This window comes from Drosophila sulfurigaster, chromosome 3 (genome assembly GCF_023558435.1).
Source record: "Drosophila sulfurigaster albostrigata strain 15112-1811.04 chromosome 3, ASM2355843v2, whole genome shotgun sequence".
Taxonomy (NCBI): Eukaryota; Metazoa; Arthropoda; class Insecta; order Diptera; family Drosophilidae; genus Drosophila; species Drosophila sulfurigaster.
Window position 1 is genome coordinate 44,651,505 of NC_084883.1, and position 9,080 is coordinate 44,660,584.

The following is a 9,080-nucleotide window of genomic DNA, read 5'->3' on the forward strand; positions in this document are numbered from 1 at the left end:
TCTATAATTTTTTATAGTAAACAAAAAGTTAGAGAATAAATGAATGAATATCTTTTATATTAAATCATTAAACTGAAATCCTGCGCCTTAATAATTCCCTTCAATACCTCTTTTAGTTTTGCCATTATACAGATTCAAAGTAGTCGATTGCTGGTGGTTGAAATAAGCTGTGATCCACTGTATTTCTGAATTATAAGATTTAGCAAACATAGTACAGCCACGCAACAACAACTTCGCAAATGATTTCTAGGAAAAATGCAAGCGTGGTAGTTTGCCGTTGCCTGCAAACATCTGCTGCGTTGTGATCGAACATGTTTGGTCACATTGCAGCCAACATATGTATGTGTGCGTGAATGTTCGACACCTGGTTACTATCCATTGAGTAGTTTCAATGTGCGCGAACATGTTCGAACCACGTGCTGGCAACACAAGAGAGCAACAGTTCTCTTTCGTTTAGTTCGCTGCGAGCCGTTCGACAGTACGCTTGTTTAATTGTTGTAAGCAAAATGAGTGCTGTACCGAAGACAGACGAATGGATGGAGTTCTTTAGTGTTTACGGTCGACTACCTGCTCTCTGGAAGGTCACTGATGAGGGCTACAAAAGCAAACGCGCAAGGATAGAAGGCTATAAGAAACTCCTAAAGAGCTACCAGAAGATCCACCCCGGTGCGAATGTGGACAATATGCGACGCAAAATGAATGGCATACGAGCTTGTTTTCGTCGCGAGCTGCGTAAAGTGGAGCGCAGTGAATTATCTGCCAGGAATAAAGATGACGTCTATAAACCACAGTTGTGGTATTTCAAAGAGTTGAGCTTCCTGCGCAATGATATCGCGCACTTGCCATTCGAAATCGCGGAGGACACAATCGACGTGGTCTGGGAGAAGGAGGACACTGACGAAGAGGAGCCGATGGATAATTTTGACCAGAAAGATGTGATTGAAGTAAGTTATATTTTATTGTGATTAACCGCACACATTCTTTTACTTGGCTAATTTTGCAGATTGAACCCATATCAGTAGACAGCAGCCCGATAGCAATCAATACTGCTTGTCCAGATCCCATAGCACCCGTAGCTTCCGTAGCACCCGTAGCTGCCATAGCACCTCGAGCGGAGCAGCCGAAAGTAGTAGATCATCAGGTACGCGATGAGGCCAACATCTTTGCCGAGGGTTGGGCAGTTTCCTATCGCAAGTTGGATGCACACAACAGGCTGCTGGCCAAGAAGGCGATCGAAGAGATCTTGGTGTTGGGGCAGCTCAACAAGTTGCAGTTCAACTCTGTAAAAATGCCATAATAAATAATATTAATAAAAACAATAATATTTTGAAAATACATCATTATACAGTCAATTTTACTTTTTATACCCACTACACATAGCTTAAAAAGGTATTATAATATTGTGCCTGCAGGAAATGTATGCAGCAGGTAGAAGGAGTCATCTTTGACTCCATAAAGTATATATATTCTTGATTAGCATCAACAGCTGGGACGATATCGCCATGTCCGTCTGTCCGTATGAATCTCAAAGACTCAAAGAGGTAGACCTAAATTTTATCAACAAGTTTCGCACGCAAATCAAGTTTGTTACAAATTTAAAACACAGTCACTTCCACCCCTTGACAATAAACTACGAACAAGCGTAATTTGAACAACCTGATATATTTGTAGTTCTATGGTATATTTAAAACAGTAGTAGCAGTATAAGGGTATACCAAATGTAGCCTTTGGTAGATTTTAGTATTTTCCATTATATTTTTCGTATATTTGTAGAATATGGACTAAGTGAAACTGGGAAGCGGTTATATTAGAGTAGAACCCACTAGACTGTAGCTTTCTTATTTGCTTTAATTGTAATTAATTCTAATATGTAATTAATTCTAAGGCACAAAAGTTTTTTTTATTGTATTGTATTGCTATACACATTTTTTTTTAGTAAGTAGCTGGAGGTTGCAGTGGCAGAAATCTTATCTAATACAAACAAAGCTTATGATTTTGAATTATTTTTTAATAATTGGTAAAAATTTGGAATTTTGTCATGGTTTATGAGAAAACCACAACTTGCTGGCAAAACAAATTATATTCCATTTCAATAATTTATTTAAGCATTGCACCTAATTTAAAGTTTTTTTGGGCATTTACATTCAATTTAAAATACTATTAGTACGCTCCAAGTCAATCATTTCTGCAAAGCTCTTGAGTAAACATATTTTATACTTGGAGCAGTTTCAACACACATCTCAGGCGAAGTAATAAATTTATTTGTCTGTCAACTCTTCCAGATGAAACTTAATCACACAATAATAATAAGGGTTTTAAATTGTCGCTACGATCTTTTGGGGGTTGCCCGACAAATGAAGCGGGTAAAATGCGCACTTGCAACGAGGGTCGCATAAACTGTTTGCATTTGGCTCATTGATTGAGTTTTGTTTGCAGCTTTAGATGTTTTTGCTGTTGTTGTTGTTGTTGCACACGCGCCCACAGTCAACAGACTTGGCAAACACGCACACATTGCAAGAGAGCGAAAGAGAGAGAGAGATTGAGAGGGAGAAGGAGAGAAGGGAAACAGAGCGAGACAGTGTCAATAAGGCGCCCGCGAAAAAGGAAGGAAGTCCACAAATGAGACTTATCTTTGTTGGCTCTGTTGTTGATGTTATTGTGTTGTTTAGCAAACATACAATTTTCTACTTTTGTGGCACGTTGCACGTGCAACGGGAAGAGAGCGAGGCAAAACATTGCTATCAATCAACAAAATTCAAATTAAAATAATAATAACAAATTTTGTTAGAAGCACCGCGCAAATAATCTCGCCCCCACACATACATACATACATCTAATATTTGGGGGCCAAAAATTGTGCTTGCATTCAATGGAAAATTTTCCATTAACTCATCAAAATAATTTGAGAATTGATTTTCTTCTTTTTCATTTGTTTCGATCAGCCAAAAATATAAAAGCGAATATTAAGTAATGTGGGTGGAGAGAGCTATGAAGAGAGCAAGCTGGGTGAAAACTTGTAGAATGCTCTTGTTTGTTTATATAGCGCAACAAGTTGATGAATGTGGTGGGAGAAAGAGGGGGGACAGGGGGCGAATTGATCGGCAGTTTAATGATTGTTTTTATAATTCTCGAAAAAGCAAATCAAAATTTTGCGCAATAGTCCCAAAATAATATTCACTCGCTGCTCACTTCCTTTGGCCATCAAAAAGTAAATCAATACAGTAAGCACCACACTTTTCCCCTCATTCCCTCTGCCCCTCTTCCCCCTTTCCGCCGCACAATGTGGCAGCAACAAATTGGATTTGTTGCGCCTTCGTTTTTATTCTCTTTTATTTCTATGTAAGTATTTATTGTGAAAACGTTAAGGAAACCGAAAAGTCGTTTCCACCCAGCCTCGACTTTTATTGTAGTTGTTGCCACTGTTGCTGTTGTTGTTGTTGCTGCTGTTGTTATTGCCACTGTAACTTTTGTTAGCTTCGTCGTCGTCATTGTCGTCTGCCCTCGCCCACACCCGCCAATTTGCACACGTTGGGCGCCTAATCAAGTAACCCGAACACGTTCTTTGTTAGATTTATATGGAAAATATTTTTATACAAGTTTCTGCCCGCCCCCCCGCTGTGCGGCAGTGGAAAAGCTTTTTCTTGCACTTTTGCCCTTTTTGTTGGTGGCAAGTATATGAGTATCCTTGGTATCCTTGGCTGCCTTTTGCTCGCCTGTGTTGGCGACGCTTCGCCGCTCCAAAGTGATATTTTACATTTTTTTCTTCTTCTGCTCTGTGTGTGTGTGTGTGTGTGTTGCTGTTGCTATTGCTCTCTTTCCCAACGTCTTGGTTTTTTATGATTTTCTTTTATTTTTTCTTATATATATTCCTTTTCGTTTTGCTTTTTTCTTTGCCTTTTTTTCTTCGACATTTTTTGGTTGCTTGAATTTTATTACTTTACGCTTAAGTGTGTTTTTTAGCCAAGAGCGTGAGAGAGAGAGGGGGAGACAGACAGCGTGGGAGCGAGTGAGACAGCAATATGCTTATATACCAAGCTGAGGGAGTGAAAGGAAGATGGCCAAGCCAAGCCAAGCCAGTTCGTCCTTCCACTTTTTTTTTCTTCTCCTTCTCTTTTTTTTTACTGTCGACTTTCAAATGCAGTTTGCTCTGTGGTGTGGTAATTTCTGCCTTAAATGGAAAAGTTTCAGACGATTCTTTTTCGCTCGCGAAAAGGAAGCACAAATATTGATTGTGGAAATTATAAAGAATTTAATTCAACAAATAAGGCGAAAGGCACAAAAAACATAGATGAGATATGAGTACATGAGATGAGCGCAAAATGAGACTGAAACTTAACAAACAAACTTTCTTGTTTTTTTTTTACCAGCTGCTGCCGCCGCCGCTGCCGTGTCCACCGCTGCCACCTTGAGACCAGCCACCGCCAAAGGATCCGGAGCTGGCAGCGCCATAAGAAGCGGATCCTTGAGAGGACCAGCCATCGCTTGAGGGTCCGGCTGATGACCAACCACCACTTGAAGGACCGCCTGAGGACCAGCCACCGCTGGAGCCGCCTCCTGCAGACCAGCCTCCGCTTGATGCACCACCAGCAGACCAACCACCTTGGGAGGCGCCACCCGAAGACCAGCCGGAGGCATCGCCGCTATCGCCAGCGCTTTCCGAGATGATCTTGATGATCTTGACAGCAGCTGTGGCATCGCTGGCTCCAGATGACCAACCCGAAGAGCCACCAGCACCGCCAGCAGACCAACCACCGCTGGAGCCACCGCCTGCCGACCAACCACCGCTGGAGCCACCGCCATAGCCGCCTGCTGCTTGAGGTTGTGAGATGATCTTGATGATTTTGACTTCCTGACCAGCGCCAGAGCCGCCGCCATAGCCACCGCCATATCCTCCACTTGCACCACCTCCATAGCCACCTCCAGCACCACCTCCATAGCCACCGCCGCCGCCTCCTGCAGACCAACCGCCAGCTGGCTGCCAGCCACCGCCGCCGCCGCCTCCACCAGCTGAGCCTGATTCGTGTATCACTTTGATCACTTTGACTTCGGGAGCCGGGCCACTGGAGTCGCCATGATGATCGTGTCCACCGCCACCGCCGGAGCCATGGCCACCGCCACCAGCACCGCCAATGAAGCCAGCATTAGCCACTGCTGAGACGGCAAGCAAGCAGAGAAAGATTTTCATATTGATCGTTGATCTGGTTGTGATGAACTCAAATGTTGAACTGATGCCATTGCCAGTCGAATCGACAGCTTTTATACTAATAGAGAGCGATGCGTTCCTCTGGCCTTGGCGGAACACCTCCAGTCGACAGTCACCAACCAACCCCCAACAGCAACAATTTTTCGGTGTTGTTGTTGCCGCCGGAAACAAAAGCGCCAAGTGCAACCGCAACAAACACAAGTCAAGTGGCCACCAAGCATTGAGGCGAAGCGAAAGCGTCGCCCTCGGAGAGATGCTGTTGGTTGGTTTGGTTGGATGGATGATGATGATGATGATGTTGTAGACGCATTCGTAACACCCAACTCTTAGCTCTTGGCGACCTCTAAATGGCGACCAATTGTTGGCTACCATTTGCACGAAATGTTACGCTTGTTCAGCCATTGTAGTGCTTCGGTGCTTTGCCGATTATGTCATTCCCACTTGCAGATCAGACTTACACACACTTACACACACACTCAACATATTCACTCCACATATTCATAACTCGCCTGCACCAAATATCGTGCCGCGATCACGCCAACGGGGAAGTCCCCTTCTGGAGTGTTTGGCCAGAAAACAAGTAAACAAAAACTCTGATGTTATTACTGCAAACTCTATTCAAACGATATCCAGCTGATGGCAACGCAGTTGTCTCTGCAGCATCAATGTTAATTGATTACACTTGTTGCTTTAATATGGCACCAAGGACTAGTCGCTTATTGTGCTGGTTTCTCTGGAAAGCTATTATATTGTCAAATATATTTTCTATATACAAACAAAAATAATTAGAGAATTTATTTTTGAGTGCAAATAATATTGGTTTCTTTGGAAATCTATTATATATCCTAAAATTTGACATTGAATACAACAATAATGAGTGATGTATTGAAAAATTACTTAAAAATACCAAAAGCTATATTTGGTATATCGATTTTTGGTACATACAATAAAAACTATATTTTTTTATGATCCCTGAAAATATATAAAAAATGGTTGAAGTTATTAAAAATACTTTTGTATGTTACTTTCTTAGTTGCTTTGACAGACAATCTGGAAATTTTTGCACTCTTTGGTACATTTTGTATATAATACTTACTCAATATACCAAATATAACAATTATTAAATTTTTAGTATTTTGCAGAATATTAGTTAGGTATATTTAAAAATGAATACCGCAATGTTTTGGTTTTATTCACAATTCGTAACGGATATGTCACAGTCGGGATATTTTTTTAAATTATTTATTTTATTTTTTTTTAAATGAAATTCTGAATATGATTTTTACTAAAAAACAAATTATAACTAACTGACGCTTTTCTGACTTTTCTTATATTTTCGATGTAGAACTCGTAAGTTATTAAAAAATATGTATGCCTAATTTGCTTTAAACAGCTCTTATAAGATATCTACTGAAAATTTAAATTTTGTTAAGCATTATACAATATAAAATGTGTTTCTTTTTAATTAAATTCAATTATAGTATCTTTTTGGATAATTTGCTTGCCTCGTATAATTGATAATATAATATTTAATGAGAGTAACAAATTAACATGAATTATGCATACAAAGCAATTCAAATGAATTCAGCAATCTATCACATCTTAAGCTTTATAATTCGCTGTTGAACTTTGCAGAGTACAAACGAATTCGGAGCGTAGTTGTTGTGGATTACTCTTGACTTTCTTACGTGTGTTGTGTGTTGTGTGTGCGGTGACGATTATGTAATACGAAAACAATCACTTTCGGCGCATGGACAGCACTTGAATGAAGTTGGCGCTGACTTCGTTTCCAGTCGATCATTGGCGGGGGAAACTCGTTCACTTTGTCTCGATTGGGGCAGATGATTAATGAATGTTTACTTAGAGAGAGAGAGAGAGCGAAACAGAAAGAGAGAGAGAGAGAGAGAGAGAGAGAGAGAAGTAGAGAGGAAGCTCAACTCTTTCAACCTGGCCCTGACATCGTTTGTGCTGCCAACGCAGCTACCGTCTCGAGTTACGCAGCAGTCAGCTTTTGGTTGGGTTCATCACTGTCCTTGCATATTGCGCATACGCAGCGTGAGCAGCGGAATTGTATCATCGATCATGCAGTGCTGGGAACATTCTCAATACTGTGCGTTTGGCTCATTAAAATCAGCAAGTCGAGCCAATCAATTAATCAATTTGTTGTGCCAATAAATATGACTAAATACGGTAACAAACAACAAACTCTTGGCTGCATGATAAATCGTTTTTTTTTCCTTTTTGTTGTTGCTGCCTTGCTTTAGTGTTTATTTGATTCGCTGGTTGGCTTTGGTTTGCTTTTTTTTGCATTTTCACTCAACCAAATAAATTCAATTAAATAAAATTTCGAAAGACACGCATAATAACCGAGATACTATATAAAAACTAAACGTGGGAATTTGTACGCTTTTGGTGTTTGCCAGGCACGACAAATATGCCAGCCCCAACCCCAACCCCAGTTCCACTCCCTCCCCCTCCGTCTTTTTTTCTGGGAGGCAACGCGGCTCACAAATTGGGAATGTGCTGCAAAAATTCAACAAAAATCGGAGCAGCGACGCGTGCAACATATTTTTGTTGTCAGCCTTTTTTATTTGTTGGTCTCTCTGTGTGTTTGCTTTTCAAATATTGTGTGTGTGTGTTTTGTTTGATTTTTTGTTGCTGCCGCTGCTGCTGTTGCTACATGTTGTTGTTGCTGCTTTATGCAACATGTTGCCAACACGCGTGGCAAGGCGAGTTGAGGCGAGTTGCCGCTGTCTGTTTTGTTGCTGTTTATTAAATTTTGCCACGCTGACATTTTGACGACGTTCAAATATTTTTCGAGTTAAATAAAGTTGCAATTGCCGCAAAATGTTGCTGGGCTCGGCGGCAAATTCAGTACTCAGTACTCTCAACCTGTGCCAGCCGAAACAACTAAACAGCTAACCAGCTTTCAACTCGTAGCTTCCATATGAATGAAGGCTTATATGACAGCCTATGAGCCAGTCTCCAAAAGTCTCCAAGTCTCTCTGCCACTCCATTCTCATGTTGGGCTTTATTTTATTTTTATTTTTTATTTTTATAACCAAGCAATTTCGACAGTCGTCGCTGCTTTTCGCGCTGCTCATTTGCGGAGATTTCCAAGCGATAGTTTGGCTGCTTTGTGGTTACATTTTGTTATTGAAAATACCCTCGAAAAATATAAATTTTGAAGCCTGATTTAAAAGTAACTTTAAAGTGCATTTTGTATGCTGCAAGTAGAGGATATTTTGTAGTCCATCATCAGCTTTTACATTTAAGTATACACTATCAGCGTTCACATAACCGTAGCCATAACTCAGCACCTTTGCCACACATGTGAGGCAGCTTTTCAAAATGTTTCATTTGACTGTCTCTCCATCCATCTGTCTGTGCGATTTTTGGGCGCTGGGATCGTGACACGTAGCTGTTGCAACAATTTGCAGCTAACGATTCACTTGCCGCGATTACTTGGCCCTAAACATGGCCGAAACTCGCTCTTACATATGTCATGCCAACGATCTGAACTGTGGATTGCATTGGGTCTTGATATTTGAGGCACTAGAGTGTTGACCTATTAGTGCAAGAAATTAATGCTGAAGATACCCTGCAAATATGTGAGAAAACTGTAGTAGATTAGGTAAATGTAACAAAGTAGATTAACAACATATTGTTTGCATGAAAACCCTAACTGGTAAAATCCGATTTATTGTATGAACGATACTTATGTAACTTTTTATTGTGTCAACTTTTCATGTACTTAATCCTAAGTGAGAAAAGTATACACAGAGCAACAAATTTGACGTTTTAAGAACAAGAAAGAAAAAGATTTAGTTTAAGTAAGTACTTAGATAGGAAAGTTCCTATCTTAAGAAAATATATC

The 9,080-nt window shown here is 40.5% G+C and overlaps 2 protein-coding genes across 3 annotated transcripts; one reads left to right on the top strand and one right to left on the bottom strand.

The window, feature by feature from the left end:
• The first annotated feature begins 298 nt into the window (after positions 1–298).
• LOC133844943 (uncharacterized) lies at positions 299–1,352 on the top strand. The gene is made up of 2 exons (XM_062279236.1): positions 299–944; positions 1,004–1,352. Exons 1-2 carry the CDS (start codon positions 507–509, stop codon positions 1,295–1,297), a joined length of 732 nt encoding a protein of 243 aa, XP_062135220.1. The 5' UTR covers positions 299–506; the 3' UTR covers positions 1,298–1,352.
• Positions 1,353–4,227: 2,875 nt separating this feature from the next.
• Positions 4,228–5,937, bottom strand: LOC133845052 (uncharacterized). 2 transcript variants are annotated; one of them, XM_062279389.1, is made up of 2 exons: positions 4,798–5,936; positions 4,229–4,767 (listed from the first exon to the last, which is right to left on the bottom strand). In XM_062279389.1, exons 1-2 carry the CDS (start codon positions 5,573–5,575, stop codon positions 4,361–4,363), a joined length of 1,185 nt encoding a protein of 394 aa, XP_062135373.1. In that variant the 5' UTR covers positions 5,576–5,936; the 3' UTR covers positions 4,229–4,360. The 2 variants fall into 2 exon arrangements, with proteins under 2 accessions (XP_062135372.1, XP_062135373.1); XM_062279388.1 differs by having other exon boundaries at positions 4,228–5,937.
• Positions 5,938–9,080: the final 3,143 nt, after the last annotated feature.

Excerpts from the sequence above, each read along its gene's own strand:
- LOC133845052 (XM_062279388.1), bottom strand. The coding sequence starts at position 5,575 with ATGGTAGCCAACAATTGGTCGCCATTTAGAGGTCGCCAAGAGCTAAGA.
- LOC133844943 (XM_062279236.1), top strand. The coding sequence starts at position 507 with ATGAGTGCTGTACCGAAGACAGACGAATGGATGGAGTTCTTTAGTGTT. Across the intron at positions 945-1,003 it reads ACCAGAAAGATGTGATTGAA|ATTGAACCCATATCAGTAGA; the intron begins GTAAGTTATATT and ends CTAATTTTGCAG.